Source organism: Syzygium oleosum, unplaced genomic scaffold (genome assembly GCF_021117445.2).
Source record: "Syzygium oleosum isolate NSW1041296 unplaced genomic scaffold, Sole_v2.1 Sole_v2.31, whole genome shotgun sequence".
NCBI classification, from domain to species: domain Eukaryota; kingdom Viridiplantae; phylum Streptophyta; class Magnoliopsida; order Myrtales; family Myrtaceae; genus Syzygium; species Syzygium oleosum.
In genome coordinates, this window is record NW_026607515.1 from 2,880,263 (window position 1) to 2,897,941 (window position 17,679).

The 17,679-nt window shown below is 40.6% G+C and overlaps 2 protein-coding genes across 2 annotated transcripts; both read left to right on the forward strand.

Annotated features, from left to right (window-relative positions):
• The first annotated feature begins 817 nt into the window (after positions 1-817).
• LOC115683136 (E3 ubiquitin protein ligase RIN2) lies at positions 818-8,425 on the forward strand. The gene is made up of 13 exons (XM_030607566.2): positions 818-973; positions 1,571-2,014; positions 2,485-2,562; positions 3,787-3,873; positions 3,960-4,081; positions 4,818-4,914; positions 5,040-5,145; positions 5,597-5,754; positions 5,854-5,991; positions 6,095-6,162; positions 6,237-6,464; positions 7,095-7,482; positions 7,954-8,425. Exons 2-13 carry the CDS (start codon positions 1,775-1,777, stop codon positions 8,008-8,010), a joined length of 1,767 nt encoding a protein of 588 aa, XP_030463426.1. The 5' UTR covers positions 818-973; positions 1,571-1,774; the 3' UTR covers positions 8,011-8,425.
• A 1,330-nt stretch (positions 8,426-9,755) lies between these two features.
• Positions 9,756-10,435, forward strand: LOC130135334 (uncharacterized). Its single transcript, XM_056304184.1, has 2 exons — positions 9,756-9,872; positions 10,172-10,435. Exons 1-2 carry the CDS (start codon positions 9,756-9,758, stop codon positions 10,433-10,435), a joined length of 381 nt encoding a protein of 126 aa, XP_056160159.1.
• The last annotated feature ends 7,244 nt before the right edge of the window (positions 10,436-17,679 follow it).

Below are 17,679 nucleotides of genomic sequence, written 5' to 3' on the forward strand. Positions count from 1 at the left end.
AAATTATTTTAATTGACCAGAATTATGATGTCGTTTAGTTATGGTCAACCATAAAATGATTATATATTTATATTAGCTCAAACGATCTTGGATTTTGGAATAACTACCGATTAAGAAGTTTATTCATTGTATGTAAACTATCCCATGCTGGCCATTTTTTTTTTATATTGAGCTGTAAAATGAAAAGGAGATATCACAACAAGATCATTTTGATTTTTTAAATAAAGACATTCCTAATCACTATACATATTACATAGACGCAATGGATTGCTTTGGTAATGAAATTGACTAATTAGGTATCTATTATCTAGCTAGGCACGAAATGAATCGTGTCAAAGCCCAAACCTCCAGTAATATTCTTTCTTTCGATAAATTTTAATCACGTCAAAGTATAATAAAATAAATACGAAACATTTATGATTTTTTTTCCAAAACGTGAAATATTACGATTAAACTATTACGGATCTATTATGTTAAGTTTTTTTTTTGGGGGTCGAATATCTACTATGTCAAGTCAAAAGTGGACTTCGTCCCACTTTTAATGCATTATTCAAATTGCCCCTACGATAAATAATACAAAGGATATGACAATTTTCAATTTATTCTTACTTTCGGACACATTTTCACGTAATTACCCATTTTCTCTTTATTCATAATTATGAAGCAAAGCATCAGCGCAAATACTAATATATCTATATATATATTTATATATTTATATATATAACGTTATTTTGGTAGCTGAATAAATCATCCCATGTAGTAGTTGCAACTTGCACGTACCATTTGACGAATCTAGGTGGAAAATATATAAATAGAGAAATTTTGTCTTTTCCTTTCGCTTTCCCGCAAAATCTCCCTTTCTTCTCCCCGATCCCTTGCTCCCAATTCCGTCGCTCCGCGGAAAACCAGATTCCTCCGGCGGCGAAATCCGGCCGGCGCCGATCGTCTCCCTCGCCTCCTCCGATTCGATCAGGTTCTCGATCTTCGCTACCGCCGCTCGTTTTTCGTCTCTCGTTGGAACCTTCGTGCGATGGGTACATCGGATGTTGGTCGGTTCTTGAATTCTCTGCAATTTCTGTTCGGAAATGAGGGGAAAAAATGGGAGAAGTTCTCGTTCCGCTTGTCTGTTTCTTGACCAGGCGGTCGTGCCCAACTCGATGCGTAGGGTTTTGTAGTTGCTGATTTCTGGCGATTTGCCAGGGTTTAATTCCGACGGTTTCTTTCGATTCCGTGTCAAATTTTGATCTGTTTGAATTGGTGAACAGCGTCGTCAGGATCGTAGAAATTGACGGTTCTGAAGCAGCTCGCAGCTTCATTTTGGTCGGTTTTTCATTTAGTTTGAGTTAACTCTATGGAGCATAATAGCATGCTTTCCTCGGTCATGTCTTAGGTGATTGAATTTGTATTTGTTACGACAGGTTAATTATGTGTAATCTGTGCTATAGCGAAGCAATTCAGATAATATTCATCTGGATGTTTTGTGCAGCATTTACATGTTTATCAGCTATGCCTTTACTTGGTGCTTTTTATACAAGACATGCTAATGACTTGACCCCGTGTCTTCCCACAGGTTTTTGTACCGAGTGTTGAGAATTGTGTGCGGGACACGGGTTAGAGAATCTCGTTATTTCATCATAGCACTTGCTGGAGGATCTGCTGGAATTTTTATATAGTTGGCTATGGATTTCTGAAATTAGAGCGGCTAGTCATGTACCAGCCATTGTGATGAAAGTCTGGGACTTCCGCCTGAAGGAAGTTGCAGTAACTGTCAGTAATGGGTGTCCAATACTTATCTATCTCCGGTGTCTGCACGGTCCTAAGCTTTTTGGGCCTTCAATGGTGGGCACAAAATTTAATAGAGAAATTTAAATCGGATGGGCTGATTGGAGAGAGCATTGTCGAATCGGATAATGCCAATCACGTGCTTGATCTCTTATTGAGTTCTTCGGCCACTGTTGCCCTGTTGGCAACTTTTATTCTCAGTGCGTTCACTCTACTTGTTTTGTCCTTGAAGGTAAATTATCATTTCAATTAGTTATTGTACGGACTTGAACCCACACTATTGCGAATTTCTTATATAGAAAAAGAGGAACCCATCATGATTATACGTTAGGGCATCTGATTCTGTGAATTCAATTTCAAAAAATCCAATACTCCCCTTATGCATGTAAACCTGTGCTTAAGTCAGAAATGACGGTGTAGTTGTACGAACTAAACTAATACAGAGCGAATCCTTTTTGTAAATGATGCTTGGCTCATGAATTAACTACTAAGTTGTTGATAGTGTATTGTCTGTTTTTGACGGTAATTGAGTAGTTCATGTAGTTCCAAGGAGCTGGACTAGAAAGTTCTTTTTTACCCAGCTTTTGGACATACAACTGAAACGTTCTGATTTTTCTTTTGCCTCTCAACGAGAAATGGTAAAGATGATTCATTATTTAGTGATTTAAATTTGATGTTCTCATTTTGCTTTCTCATTTGCAGTCTATATTCTTCTCAGAGCTGTCATCCTCTGAAACTCGAAAACTTTTGGAACGATTGGGAAACTACCTTATTTACAAGGTAGAGTTCCATCTCTGCTCTTAAATTTTGATTGAAGGAGGTGGTGATTGGCATGGATATTTAATGACATGAGACTGGAATCACTGAAGTCTTGAATTTCCCTCTTATTCTGGAATATTTTGCTCTTAAGCAGATTATATGGCAGGAAGGAAATTAATGATTAAATTTAATTGTAGCATATGCAGGTTTAAATTTACGAGGATAGTTGCTTGGGACTTCTTGTATGTAGTTTAATTTGTGAGGGAAGCCAAGGTTTTACTTCACCGTAACCATATATATATATATATATATATATATATATATATATATATATATATATATATATATATATAAATGGACCAACTGATTATGAAAGTGCATTGATAGTCTCGATTCGTGTCTTAGCTCGTATGAGAGCTTGATTTTGCCTCTATTGTTTGTCTCTTGCCTTTAGCTTTCATTAAGTTAGCTTCCTTTGGATCACTGGTAGGGTGAACTATGTCTTAAACAGTCTTCTCACCGTAGCCTGGATTGCTGCACCTTTGGTGAGAGGTCATGGCCAATTATCATGTTACTCCTTGATAGGGTTCCTTTTGTACTTGTGCACAAGAACACGCTAACTTCTGTGGATATGTGAACTTCAATTAGTTATGTTGTCATGAAATATACGCTAAGAGAAGCAGGAGATACAGTTTTTGGGTAAATTAGTGTTGATATAGGTATGCGGTTGAGCTTTTTGATGAAATACTGTGACTAGGTAGACAAACTAACAAATGGAAATTGGAATTTGAATGAACTTTCTGAAAAGCAGTTGGGCTTTTCATTATTTTGTCATTGTTGTTTTGAGTGATTGTTGATGGTCTAGCAAAGCTTCTCTTCTCTGTGTGGGATGGGTTTTCCATTGACTAAAGCTTGAAAGATGCTTTGGTATTGGAAAGTCCCTGCTGACGTGACTAGTAAGCAAGCAATTGTATGTTAGGTTTAAATGGTAGAGAATTTAAACTTATTGGGCGAATGATGTGGCACATGATTATGTAGTAACAGGGTTGCGGCTTTGTAAAATTGTCAGTTATTATATTGTGGAGGGTCCTTGTTATTTTTCTTGTAATGTTTGCAGTTGCACATGGGAGAGTTGAGAATCAGCTAGAACTAGAAGCAATTTTCATCTCAGGCCTTATGTGTGATACTGATGGTTCCATGTCTACTTGAACATATTTTGACTTTTATCTGGGTGATGCTGGACAGGGAACATTTCTACCTTTAGTACTTCCTCCAACATTGTTTCATTTTTGCCTATGGTCAACCTGGTTGACTGTTCTATGTTCTCTAAAGGTATGTGGAGTTGAATGTTCTTTCTTTTTCTCTGGCTGATGCTTTGATAGTAATGGTAAATATCAAATATTGATAATTTTGGACAGATGTTTCAAGCTTTGGCTAGAGATCGCCTGGAAAGATTGAATGCGTCTCCTTCTACAACACCGTGGGCATATTTTCGTGTGTATTCGGTGTTATTGGTGGTTCTGACTGTTGACGTGTTCTGGTATATATATTCCTATTCTTATGCATTTTAGTAGAAGTACTGTTTAATATAGATGTGCTGGATATCCAGTTGATTTCATTTTACCAGTATAGAGTTTCTCAAACAGTCGAGTGGTATACACATTGGATAATAAGAAGTAGGACAGAAACGTATTCTTTGGTAATTGTTATTGCTGAGTGTAGCTAGATAGCACTAGTAATTGGTTTCCCTTATAACATGTGTCTAACACTGCACGTGTTTCTCTTAGTTTTATTGTGATTTATCAATAGTTAGAATCTTTTATGAGAAATGTGATTTGGAATCGAGTCTCTTTTGGTATAATTTTTTACTTAGTTCCGGTGCGGTAGATGAAAGTCCAATAGAGATGGTTAAAAATGATTAGTAATGCCCATGCCGCCTGGTTGAACATACTGGATTTGTAGCCAACCATTTGAAATTGCTGATAGGTAGAACTCTGCATTGTGTGTGTAAAAGACTACGTACATTTGCCAATCACTCATGTTAGTACCACAGACACATGTATGCTGTTCCTCAGTATGTTTTTCAACTAAGTAGGATCTCTCAATCTCACTGCCAGTAGTTGTAAGAATCAAGTAGGATGTGGTTTGTAGGCATTTACTGCTTTGAGCTTTCTTCCTTTAGAAACTGGTGTGTTTACTCTAAAAATTGCTATGAATTACTTAATTTTGTCAAGTTTGTCTATATCGTTGTGATGTTACCTTCTGTGTGCTTGCAGGATTAGACTTTCTTTAATGATTCACAAAACATTGGGGTCTTCGATGTTCTTGTTGCTACTTTTTGAGCTCTTCTGTGTTATTTTTGAAACACTTCAGGTATTTTAAGAAGCACTTCCCTTCAAGCTTGTCGTTGTTTTTTTATGTAACATAATTTCTTATGACTATGATCGAATGGTGGCAATTGACTGAGTCACTTGCCTTTGACAATACTCTCCTTTTAGGCCATTGTGGTTCATGGATTCCAGCTTCTTGACATCTGGGTAAATCATTCAGCAGGAAACAGCAGTAGTAGCCGAATGTTTAAGTTTATAGATACATCTGCAGCAGGTACTGCTTGATCTCTTGTACATGCATCCGTGGCAGGTACCTTGGGCCATTTGTAGGCCATCTTGGCTTCAAATGGTGCTGTTTTTCTCAATTTTTCTGGATGTTGGGCATCTGCAGATATTGTAGGTTTGCTTTGGTTAGTGAATAAATAATTGTGTTGGTCAATATGCTAAGAATTGACATCCTCAGAGCTATTGTTTCTTTGCTGTTATGATGCATGTATCGATTCATCTATATATATTGAGGATAGCAGATTGGCCATCTGTTGTGGTTGATTTTTCCCTTTTTTGTTTCTATACTCTTCTGTTTGCTTTGGTAGTGTCTAATTTTTTTAATCTGGTATGATCTAGTGGTTTTGACATCTGTTTTTTTAGATGATCACTAACTGCATAGATTTGAGCATGCTTTTTGGCATATATAATCACTATGTTGTTTCTTTTGGATTATGTAGGTTCATTATGGGAATGGAAGAGCTTTCTGATTAGAAATCTCGGTTTTATCCTTGACATGGCAACTTTATTGACTGCTGTGGGGCATTATGTGCTTATCTGGTTGCTTCGTGGCATGCCACTACATATAGTGGATGTGATTCTGTTCTTAAATATACGTGTAAATATCTGGCCAACTGATTTAAATCCTATTCAATTTGTGCTTGAAATTGGGGTTGACCTTCGGTTTATTAATTGTACAACATTAAATGATTTGCAGGCCTTGCTAAGTGCGATCATCAAACGTGTGAAAGGGTTTATTAAACTGAGAACTGCACTGGGTACTCTTCATGCTGCCCTTCCTGATGCAACATCTGAAGAGCTCCGTGCATATGATGATGAATGTGCCATCTGCAGGGTATGCTCCCCCCCCCCTCCGCTCTCTCTCTCTCTCTCTCTCTCTCTCTCATTGTCAAATTACAGCTGGCTTTTAATGACATGATAAAATTCTGAGTTGATAGGAACCCATGGCCAAGGCTAAAAGGCTTCACTGCCGGCACCTCTTCCATCTTGGTTGCTTGAGATCTTGGTACGAGAATGTGCATTATTAATTGTATTTGCAATTGAAATGAAACATTTTTTGAAAGTTGCTTATAATGCTAGGTTGGATCAAGGTCTTAATGACGCTTATTCGTGCCCCACTTGTCGAAAGCCGCTTTTTGTTTCCAGATCAGAGAATGAAGCAAACCCTAGCAGTGAAGTTTTGAGCGATGAACAGCTCGCTCGCCAGTTAAGTGTAGGTCTTGACGGACAAAATTCTTCTGGGAATGTGCTACCACCTGGACTATTTCCTACTCAGACTCAGAATCCTATGGATGAAGGAACTTGGAGGTCACATTATTATCAGATATATGCAATTTCTTTTTAACGGTTTAATATAATTTGAGAAACAGGACACCATTTTTGCAACTTCCATTGCTTAAAACACTGCTCAGTTAAGTGGTAATCATGGGACATTTTTTTTAAACTTTCGGATTGATTTGTTTGTTTAAGAGACGAATTGGCTAACTTGATTTTCAGCTGGTGATTGATCACTGTAGCGCTCGTATTTCTTGCATCTTTCACAAATGACTATTATTTTCTGGGGAAATATTTGAATATAAATTTGCTCTTGGGGTGGACTTAATGATGCCCTGGATCCTGCTTTCCTCAGATACTAGATATTTCTATAGGAAAGGGACAAAAGGCGAACCAAAGAGAAAGAGAGAACACCACATGAGGATTCATGGATTTACCTTCTTCCCACGTCTTTATCTAAATATTCATTGTTGATTCTGTTCAAAATTGGTCATTTTGACACTTTTCTTTTGTTTATGTCCACATGACTGAGGAGAAGCCTCTTCTTGTCTAAGTGCGAGCTTTACAACACCGAAAATCAAGCAATATCTTTAGGCTGCCAACTAAATCTTATCGATGCATTCTTGTTCCTTCTAAACACGAATGAGATTATTCTGTCCACAGAAATGCTGGACTGAACTCAAGTTGGCTGAATACTTGGCCAAGCCATGGTGTTGATGGTGCTGGCCCCTCCTCCACTGCCATGAGATCAGTCAGACTGGGGAGGGTTCAGCAGATGATGAGGCATCTTGCTTCCATTGGAGATACATACAGCCAGTCTGCTCTTGACGACGCTAGCTGGGGTATTTGGCCTACTAATCTCTCTCATACTGGTGCCTCTGGTTCCCTTGCTTCTGGTGCTTCTACTGTTGGAAGACATCCCGGAACCACTGGTGGTTTACATTTGAGAACTGCCTCACGTTCTGCAAATGATGACATTGCAAACATACTAACAATGGCCGAAACAGTTCGAGAGGTTTTACCCCATATTCCAGAAGAGATGATTTTTCAGGTAGAGTATTTCCTGTACTGCCTGAAAGTAAGTGTTTCAGCATGGCTAACCTGTAGCTTGAAATGAATTATGCCTCCTGTTTTTATCTGCCTGATTGATAATCAGTTATTGGTAGGCTTACAGAGTTGTTGCCAAATGAACGATTATATTGTTTCACAGTTAAATGTTGAGGTCCTCTCTGATTCTTTTGCATTGCTAAGTTTGGATGTGATGCATCTAAACTGTATTGGACTCATTTTGGGATTCTTATTGATCACATAACAATTTCCTTGGCTTTTGTGTGGTATCGCTGGTCGATTTCAAAACTACGTTGTGAATACTTAATTCTACCGGTACTGGAACATTCTGCCATTCTTTGTGAGAAGACAAGGATCAGAATTCTTGCATCAGATTGTTTGGATTGACTCATAATTCTATGCTCTGTTTTGTTAATTTTTTGCATAGTGACATTGTCTGATGTCAATCATGCAGGATTTGCAGCGAACAAATTCTGTGACTGTCACTGTGAATAATCTTCTCCAAATCTAAATGCATTGTATCATAGTCAATATGCTACAGCTCGTCAAAACACATATTCGGAGATTTCGGCGGCATGCATTCATCCAAGTTCGAGCATAAATTTCAGAGTTTGTTCTCCTCCAAATGTTCAATAAGCCTCAGTCTTTGTATATAGAGACAGCTTGATGTCGTGCTTCACGGAGTAAAGTAGTTCAAGTACCCTTTTTCCTGTGTATGTCTGAGAGTGGAGTGCTACTAGGCTAGTAGCACGCAATGTACTAGTTGACTACGATGAAGTATGCCGTATCTATTCCATCGCAAAGGGTGCAATCTGGTTTCGCGGGTGCAGCATCCATGTAAATCTCAATAAATTGGGTATGTGTACCAATCTCGATGTCAAAGGACATTCATTCAAGTGGAAGTCAGTTGAGCAAATTCTCCAATCCTTCTTAATGTTTTGCAAACAAGGTCTCTCTCTCTCTCTCTCTCTCTCTCTCTCTCCATGCGAAGTGGTTTCCAGTGGGATTGTGGAGCTTGTGCGCGTCTTTCATCTACTGACGACAGTAATGAATGGAGTTCGGCGGGATGATCTATCGACAATAATATGTTGAACGAATTACTATGCCTTTGTGGACAACGTGACAGTATAATGTTTAAATAAAACTAGTATTTTAATGCGTACTTGTGGAAGAGAGCTTACTAACGGCATTTAAAGAGGAGGTCGAACTTCGAAGTGCGGTGGGGTTTGCTTGTGAGGGTGCGGTCGGTAGCGACAAACCCGGAGCCACCACCTTCTCGAAATCAAACAGACATGGCACCGAAGGTTATGGACAGAGACCAGGACAGAGTGTTAGTTGGTTTTGTAGTCTTCATGCTTGTCTTATTTACACGACTTCCCACTTCTATGGGTTCCATGTCCGACCTTCCATAAACAATGTTTTTCTTCTTCTTTTTTCCTTTTCCGATTGACCCAGGAGAGCGTTTTAGACATTCTCTTGTGCTTTGCGATGTTCCCCATGTGTGCCCTAACCATTCCTCATCTTGCATTTCGCAATGCTTTTTAATAAGTGCGACGTTGAAGGTGATAAATATTACCTTCAAAATAAGCATAAACCGACAGGAAGATGATAAACATAGTCTACTTAAAATGACAGATTTAGCTGTTAAATCTATCCTCCTCCTTATTTTAACCTGCTCATCTCACAGAGGTATGTATGTAAGGAACATGTCGCCATGTCGGGCCAACCTCTCTCTAGACATATACCCATCAAGACGGCCTTCACTCCTTAAATTACTTTCCACTAATTACGTTGGTTAATTAGTCAACACAAAATGTGTTCAAAACAAAGCCTAGCTATTCCCAATCGCACATGCGAGGTAGAAAATCTTTCACTCTTCCCACCGTCAGCATCCACCTTTTCCACAATATAAAAGAGCATCGTGACTACTAGAAGGTCGGACGCTTTTCTGTCTTGTCTTTTACTATAATTGAATTAAGAGGCATTGATGTGTAGGGTGGACTATTTTATGGTCAACAAAACCTATTTCTCACAGGAATGAAAGTGCCCTCATTTGAAAGTTATTTGTCGCGTGTATATATATAGGAATTTAAGTGATGGTTAGAAGGAGAAAAGAGACATGTATGCTTTCTCTTCCTCACAAAGCCTGTATTTTGCAGTTGCAGAAAGCTTCAAGCGAACCCATCGTCTTCCTACTTGTATCTATCATTAGTTGATTGCTCTCTTTTCATAGCTTCCTCTCACACGAAGTCGATCATGCCCGCCATTGGTTTGCTCTTCCTACTTCTTTTATGTCCTCGAATGCATGCATCTAATGCTCGCCTTCTTGAAGCCGATGCCGGTGGGAAAAAGAGCCCTCATTCTTTTAGCAAGGTAAAGTATACGATTTATACGTGTAATTTCGAGTGTCAGCTAGTACAAACTACTTGTATGATAAACCATGTCGCTGTCCACCACATCGAGCCCCAAACTAAGATGATACTTCCACACACTTGGTGTGTGATCAGTAATCAAATTACGTAACCTTTGTTTTGATCATGTTTGGCGAGTCAAAAATTTATCAGCGCTGTACAAGCAAAAACGTCTCATTTCTTGGCTTTTATCTTTCATTTGTACGCATGTGTAATGCATTGTAAGAGCAGTGCTGATGCTTGTGTAATTCAAACATGCAGCTAGCAGAGAAGGTTAAACTGATGATCCACATTGAAACATATCGGGAAGGAGTAACAAAAGTGAACGAGAAGTATCGCAAGACATCGAGCGCTAAAGACACTGTCGCAATAGATGTCGTGAACCACATGGTCACGGGAGTGAAGCACGGAAAGAGAACCGTTTCAGGCGCCGTCCCGACGACATTGGGACACCGTTTCAGTACTTCTCCCGGTCTCTTCTCCGATTATTCCCGACCCAAGATGCGACCTCCTTCTCACAATTGATTAGTTGATGGTTTTTGCTCCACTAATCACTCTAGCATAGTTGCACTGTAGTTCAGAAGCTACATTAACCTTCATTAATCTGAAAATATACTTATTAGGTAGGTCTTTTGTCCCTTTTTTTGTTTCCCATTGTCTGTAGAGATGCCGTTTTGAGAGAGAGACGAGGTGGCTTGCGGCTTTCGGATACTAATTGTTTGACAATGCACGAACACAGTTTTTCCGCGACTTCTTTTTATCGAAAACCCTTGTTCTAAGTACAGTAGTTTGTTATTGATAGCCATCGTATGTCGAAGGTTGTCCTCATCTCATGCCAAAGATTCAGGGATAAAATAAGTAATTGATGCTTATTATCAATACTTATGATTATGATTGACTCGACGTAACTTGTAGTTACATAATTAACTTAGAAATGAATGAGCACCTTTGTTAAGAGATCCAGCACTCACGAAGAAGGAACGACGATGGAGGATGAGATCCGTTATTTCAAATCACGACGGCGACACAACAAGTTCTAACTATAGATGTTCGCGTCGTGAAATGTATGTGCATCCGTCAACATCAACAGAGCTTATCGTCTAGCCGATCTAAGATACTTTTCGATTCCGGAATACGAAAGGGAATTTCGGGATTTTCTCAACGAGGGAAAAAGTGGGCATAACATAGAATCGATCCATGTTTTTTCCTAACATAGACAGTCAAACAAAGACGCAAGAAGCACCCGTGCCGAGAACGATGTCCCCGAAGGTACCAACAGCTTTTGACCACATTCCTCCAACAAAAAGCAGCAATTCACGCACCGACTCCGTCGTGTCGCAAATGCCCATGATCCAATCAATGAAACTTCTAAGGTGGACTTGTACGTGTCAACGACGAACAGTGTTGCGCGAAAAAAGGGCAAAAGCCAACAAAAAAAAAATAATCTTAAACTGTGCACACCGTGATACATTTACTATAAATTTTTTTATGTGACACAAAAAATTCCAAACTTATACGTGTGTGACCCATTCACCGTCTGTCAAAGTTCTGTCAATGACAACTGCCAAAAATCTGTTTATATAAACACCATAAAGCAAACAACGTTGACATGGTGCCTAGGTGAAAACGACATTGTTTTGACTGAAAAATCATTAAACTGAACTTTGACGGAGGGTAGAGGTACATAAGTACAAGTTTGAGGGTTTTTATGTCATAAGAAAAAGTTTAACGTAAACGTGTTAGTGTTACGGTGGGTATACTTTGATATTTTTTGTAACTTTTTCCTGAGAGTAATGACAAATTTTCTCATGCCGGGCTAAAAGTCACGATATTGGGCTGGGCTTGAATCGGGAGGAGAATCATACGAGGGCCCAAAAGGCTTCTAGAAAGCGGGCCCACGGCCCAGCTCGCCTACCCGTTAACCGTCGCGTATCCCGAATTCGTAACCGCCCCCACCACGTAACCTTCGCCTCCCGCCTAAAAAACCTTCAAAAGTTACAAACGGCATGCAGATGTCGCACGCTGCAAACCCTCGTGGAAACGAACGAACCGAGACAGCGCAGAGACATGACGAAGCGATACTTCATGTTGCAGAGAAAGCTCGAAGACACCGAATCCGAACTCCGGTCCGTCTTCTCTCTCCCCGCCTCGGCAACCCCGTCCCGCCAGTTCCTGTCTCAGTGCATCCGGCAGCGGCTCCTCTTCCTCAACAACTTGTTGTCCGCCGAGTTCGCCTCCGACCCCAAGCGGCCCCAGCACCTGCGCCACGTCGCCCGGCGGCTCGCCAATCTCGAGGCCGCTTTCTGTGCCTGGGACGGCGACGAGGACGAGGACGAGGACAAGGCCGGCTGCGAGGACGAGGCTGACTGCGCTGAGGATGCCTCCGTGTGCTCGTGCACCGAATCGTGCCTCCGCGATGACAACGACGATGGAGGAGAAGAGACGAAGGAGGATCCGGCGGTCGATGAGTGGAACGATTTGCCGGTCACCGAGGAAGGCGATGGGTTGGTGAAGGGATCGGCGGGTGAGGAGAGCGAAAATGAGGGGAAAGAGAAAGTCGGGGAGAGAGGGAAGTCGCGGAGGGTGGTTAACATGGTCGGTGGCATGGTGGTGGTCGGCGCGGCGGTTATGGCGATGTTCTCCGGCTTTGTTCTCCGTCATCTCGATAATGGAGACGCTTTCGTGGTTACCCCCACTTAGAAATGTAAGCATATACTAAATGGACGTGTGCTCGTGCGTGTGTATGTGAACGGATTGCTCGAGGATTATCATTGTAAATTTTGCTTGCGTGTAGTTTGACATCACTGAATCTATGAACAATGACTATGACTTATATACATGCGCATGCATATGCCGATCCTTTTCAGTTCTAAATCAAACATGATGTTATCGGTTGCGATGGAAGAGTTATCATGGATCGATCGCGCTGCACAAGTGGCATCACATTATCGACATTGAATCCAATCGGGAAACAATTACTTAGAATTCCTTCTCTTGGTCCAACAACTGTTGCTGTCCTGACTAAAAAAAGATCCCTCATGTGTCACTAGCTTTTGAAATACTCGCCATTTACAATTGTCCTGGTTAGACAGTAGGCACTCACAGGAGCTGCTACTGCTCTGCTATTGCTTTCTTCTTCAACGTCTCTCAACTTGAGACTGCTTGAAGCTCTGAGTTGATTCATGGGATGAATCGAGCCCGAAAGAGGAGCAACCCAGGCCATATCTAGGCTTCTTTAGTTGTGGGCCTGTGTTGCTTTCGACAAATGATTTGGTATTTAGATGAGACGAGCGATTAGAGATCGATCATGGGATGTGCGCCCCCCTCCCATAGAAAAGAATCTGGCGAGAGATTCGGTCAAGTCTTGAGATTGGTGTCGAAGCTTGAGGGGAGATGGAGATTTTCTTAATGCGAGCAATAGCTCCTTTGATGTCAGACAAAAGTTAAGAAGTATTTCATGAGTTCTCGCGCGCTTTGACTTCTCACTTTGGCCCTGTTTTGACCGACAAAGTGGAGTAGCTCCGCCTCTGGATCCGGCTGGTTGCCGGATGCTCCTTATTCATCTCGAGAAGCTATCGAGAGGGTGGTGCCAATTGCAAGTTTTTAATTGGATACTACAAGGCCGAGGCTCTAGTAGTAAGTGAAACGATGGTTTAACTTGAACAAATGAGGAAAAGCAAAATGGGAAGATAGTGTATTGATTTCTTCCTTAGCAAGACGTTAAACTATGTCCATTCGGGGTCTTGTTCGGATCTCAGGATCCCATGGTTGTAAAGCAAAGAGAGGTTATTCCCTCCTCTCTGAAAAATACAAAGATAGAGGAAAGAATTAGGGGTTACGAGACGTGCGGACCCTGACACATTAAAATAAGGTGTGCATCTGTGGAGTTCGCCACCTCTTGCTGAAGTGGACAGGCTGCCGAGGCCCTCTTAAGAGTGAAAACTCCCTTCCTTTGGTGAGGTTAACTCTAACCGAACACCAAAAATCCAAGAGAAGCCCCTTGGTTAGAGGTGACCTTCTTTAACTCTAGAACAATGATCTACTAAGTTTACTTGAAGAGATATAATTAGTAATTAGGGAACGTCACGAACTATAGTTTAGAACTTCGAAAGCATGTTATGATGAAGGTTTAGCCTGTCATTTGCATGCGGATTAACTTTTCGTTGTAGCGGTGAATGTTTCCCATAAATTCTTCTAGCTCGCGAACGAGAAGTTAGGGTGAGAATACTCGAACAAAAGTCTCCGTAATTAAGTTTGCAATTTTTTTTTAAGGGACCCATGTTGACCCCAAAGTTAAGAGGCTGGATTAATAAAAACCATGCTGACTCATGTCTTGTCTGGCAATAACTAAGATTCGACATTGGACCGTTGGACGTGCATGAATTCGCAGTTTCCATCTAATGGGAAAACACACATGTTGACTTGCTACTTATTCTATGGAAAAAAAAAAAGAAATTTCAATTTGACGTGATTAATGCAGCCAATTGCTGCTTGATTAAGGAAGCACCGCGTCTTTGGCTTCCCGCACAGCACGTGAAATCCGAAAACTTAATCTTAATTTTGGACAGCTTGTCGTGTTGCAAACCAAACAATATTTTTGCATGCATTGTTTTTGTTTATTGATTATTATCTCCTTGGTTGTAGAGCAAAATGACTTACGATCGATCGATGCTTAGTTTACAAGCCAGTCAATCCAATGTCACATGCGTCCAATCATGTACAATTGGAAGACCAAGGCGTGAATATTAATTAATTGACGTGATTATTTTGATAGGTTTCTGGTGAGCTGGAAGAAAAGGAGTAAAAAATGTGGACACTTCAGCAATTTGGAGTTAGCAGATTCCTAACAATCTTAATTATTCAGAGAAATTATCAAAAAAGTCTTAAATCTATTAGTATTCGTGTCAATTCAGTTCTAAACATTTTAACAATTTATCAATTTAGTCTTAAAACTTTCGATTTGCCAATTTAATCCTTAATCTTTTGATGATTTGCCAATTTAGTCCTTCCAGCCAACTTTGATTGGAAATCGCTGATGTGGTGGTCTAGCCAGCACCGGCTGTCTTACATGTCACGACCGGCGTTGACATGAACAATTTTTTAAAAAAATTGAATTATTATTATTATTTTTTCTTTTTTTTCCAAAAAATTGAATTATTATTATTATTTTTTCTTTTTTTTCCAACCTTGGGCCGGCGTACCCTCACTTGATCTAGGCAAGGGTGTCGTGGTCCTTGTGGGCCTTAGGCGAGGCCGACCCTCGCCCAGATCCGGCAAGGGTCGGCTGACGACCTCGCTGGTCCAAGGTTGGAAAAAAAAAGAAGAAGAAAAAATCATAAAAATTGTCCACGTTAGTGCTGGCTGTGCTAATCGCCATGTTAGCGATTTCCGGCCAAAATTGGTCAAAATAGCTAAATTGGCAAATCGTAAAAAATGTTTAGAATTAAATTGACAAATCGTCACTACGGTCGAGGACTAAATTGCTAAAAGGGCTAAAATTGAATTGGCACAAAAATATTAGGTTTAAGGTATTTTTGGTAATTTTCCCTAATTATTCTCTCGGTCCAACCCGCAAAATTCCCACAAATCACTATTGGCCTTGGAAAGTCTCTCCCCCGTGCGTCGGGTTTGGGTCTTGAATTGAATTTCGAGACTCCTCGTAGCTACTTCATCTTCGTTTTTTTGTTTTTTAACGAGCAAAATAAGTAAGCCGTAAATGCTCGAAGGTCTAATTGGTTCAATAACGTCATGATGAGATGTGGTTATTTTGTGGTTAAGTTAATAGACGATACGTTGGCATTTGCTCGATCCTGTCCGTCTATGCTCCATCGTCACCTACTCCACGTGCACCTTTCGATCCCATTAGGCCATTAGCATCCGACAATATGTTCCTTATCTTTTCCAGCCTTAGGATTTGAGACGCTTTGGTTTCTTGTTGTCATGCAACACAATGCATGCACTTCTACGACATTTCATTTAATTAAACATGTCAAAACTTGTACGTCTCAGCTGGGGACAAATGGGGGGCTGTACTCCCTCGAGAGCAACGTGCTCACGCGCGCGCACATGTTCATACAATAGAGCGAAAGTGACGTCTCGGGAAGATGTTATTAACAAACATTGAAAGGCCGGAAGAGAAGGGACAATTGATTGACTGTATCGCCTGAAGATTTCATCCAATCAATAAATTAGAAAACAATTTACGATTCGCGTGATAATATATTTTTATTCTAAACTATTGTAAGAGGAAACCTTTGAACTATGCGTTTACCAGGCTATATGAACCATCGCATATGCCCCTCCTTGCCCTTTAGTGTTTAGTAAGATATAACTCGAGTTTTCATGTCCGAAATATTGTTCGATTGATGGAACGGATCCTTAATGTTGAAACACGAAGTCAAAAAACATTCTTAAATTTTAAAGGATGGAGGGTGCAAAACATGTGCGTATATGTCAAGGCCTATATGAAATGCGATTAAAGAATAAACGTTTAGCTTCGAAACGCAATCATAACCATATGAAGCAAACCAAGCGAGGTCTGTCGACTATTTCGAGTCATTCAGGAGTGACTCGACCCATTTTTTTCAAGCTCATCAATGTTAATTGATAAAAACTCGTCAAAATCGAACTTTCAAAGACAGGTGTCTTCATCAATGCCGCGACACAATGAGTGGAAGCAAGTAAGAAAATCATTGACACGGGCAAAAAAATGGTAGATATCACACGTCAAATTTATGTCGCCTAACCAAAGTTGTACCGTACTTTCATGCGTGGAAGAGAACCTGGCATTAAAAGGCTCGGATTTCTCGATCCTTTTGGGGGCCCTATTGACTCCCGTTTTTTGTTCCTCGCGGGAATCAAAAGTCTATCCAGATTTGATCCGGTGTGGGGTCTCCGCTCCACCCGTGCGTGGAAGGAAAAATGTGATCACCCACCGTCCATACGGGGATCGGTCTCCGAAGCATCGACGGCCGTTGATCGCGCGGTTCCCGAGTACGGCGGGGCACAGGGGATGACTGCCGCCCTCGGTGGGGCCCGGGTGGCATGTGACGGTTTTTGCGGGAAAATATGAACGTTGGGGAAAAAGAAAATTCCAGAAAGTGCGATACGGCGAAACTGGAGCGCTTTTTGTTTTTTGTATTGCGGGCTTGACTATTGGCTGTCCCCGTCACCTCCTCTCTCTCTCTCTCTCTCTCTCTCTCCTCCTTCTCCACTTCCGAAGTTGACCTGTAACAGCCGGTAACAATATACAAGAAGCCAGAAAAACTCATGGAATCCTCCAATCTATGCTTATTATTTTTCGTTTTTTTATCGCTACGAAAGATTATAATAACCGCTAGGCCGGACCACCCCTCTCCCTGAGAAAGAGAATAGAAGTAGGCGCCGAGGAGTTCAGATCCTATCTACGGCTCCATTTAATTTAGGGATGATCGATTTTAAGGTTGGTCGGCTTCAAATCTGGAATCTGAAACCGATCATGTTATAACCTGTTCATAGTTTTTGGAATCCGAAACCTACCCTATTTGCCCTGGACCCTGTTTGTTCTGTCCGATTATAGGGTCTACCTGAGAACCCCCTTTTTTTTTTGTTCCTTTTTTTGGTTTCATTTTTTCCGGGTAGCAAATAGGAAAACTTATAACTCAAATCAAAGGTTATAAGTTTGACTATGCAAACAATCTTAAGTATTCATACAAAAGCATATTATCTTAGTCCTAATAATTTAATGGATATGATAAAACAACACATATTCTAGTTGGATATGTAGTTTC

What these genes read in the sequence shown, in the direction of transcription:
- LOC115683136 (XM_030607566.2), top strand. Translation starts at nt 1,775, where the DNA reads ATGGGTGTCCAATACTTATCTATCTCCGGTGTCTGCACGGTCCTAAGC. An exon ending in TACTTGTTTTGTCCTTGAAG is followed by an intron (nt 2,015 to 2,484) that starts GTAAATTATCAT and finishes TCTCATTTGCAG; the next exon opens with TCTATATTCTTCTCAGAGCT. An exon ending in CAGAAGAGATGATTTTTCAG is followed by an intron (nt 7,483 to 7,953) that starts GTAGAGTATTTC and finishes TCAATCATGCAG; the next exon opens with GATTTGCAGCGAACAAATTC.
- LOC130135334 (XM_056304184.1), top strand. Translation starts at nt 9,756, where the DNA reads ATGCCCGCCATTGGTTTGCTCTTCCTACTTCTTTTATGTCCTCGAATG. An exon ending in GCCCTCATTCTTTTAGCAAG is followed by an intron (nt 9,873 to 10,171) that starts GTAAAGTATACG and finishes TCAAACATGCAG; the next exon opens with CTAGCAGAGAAGGTTAAACT.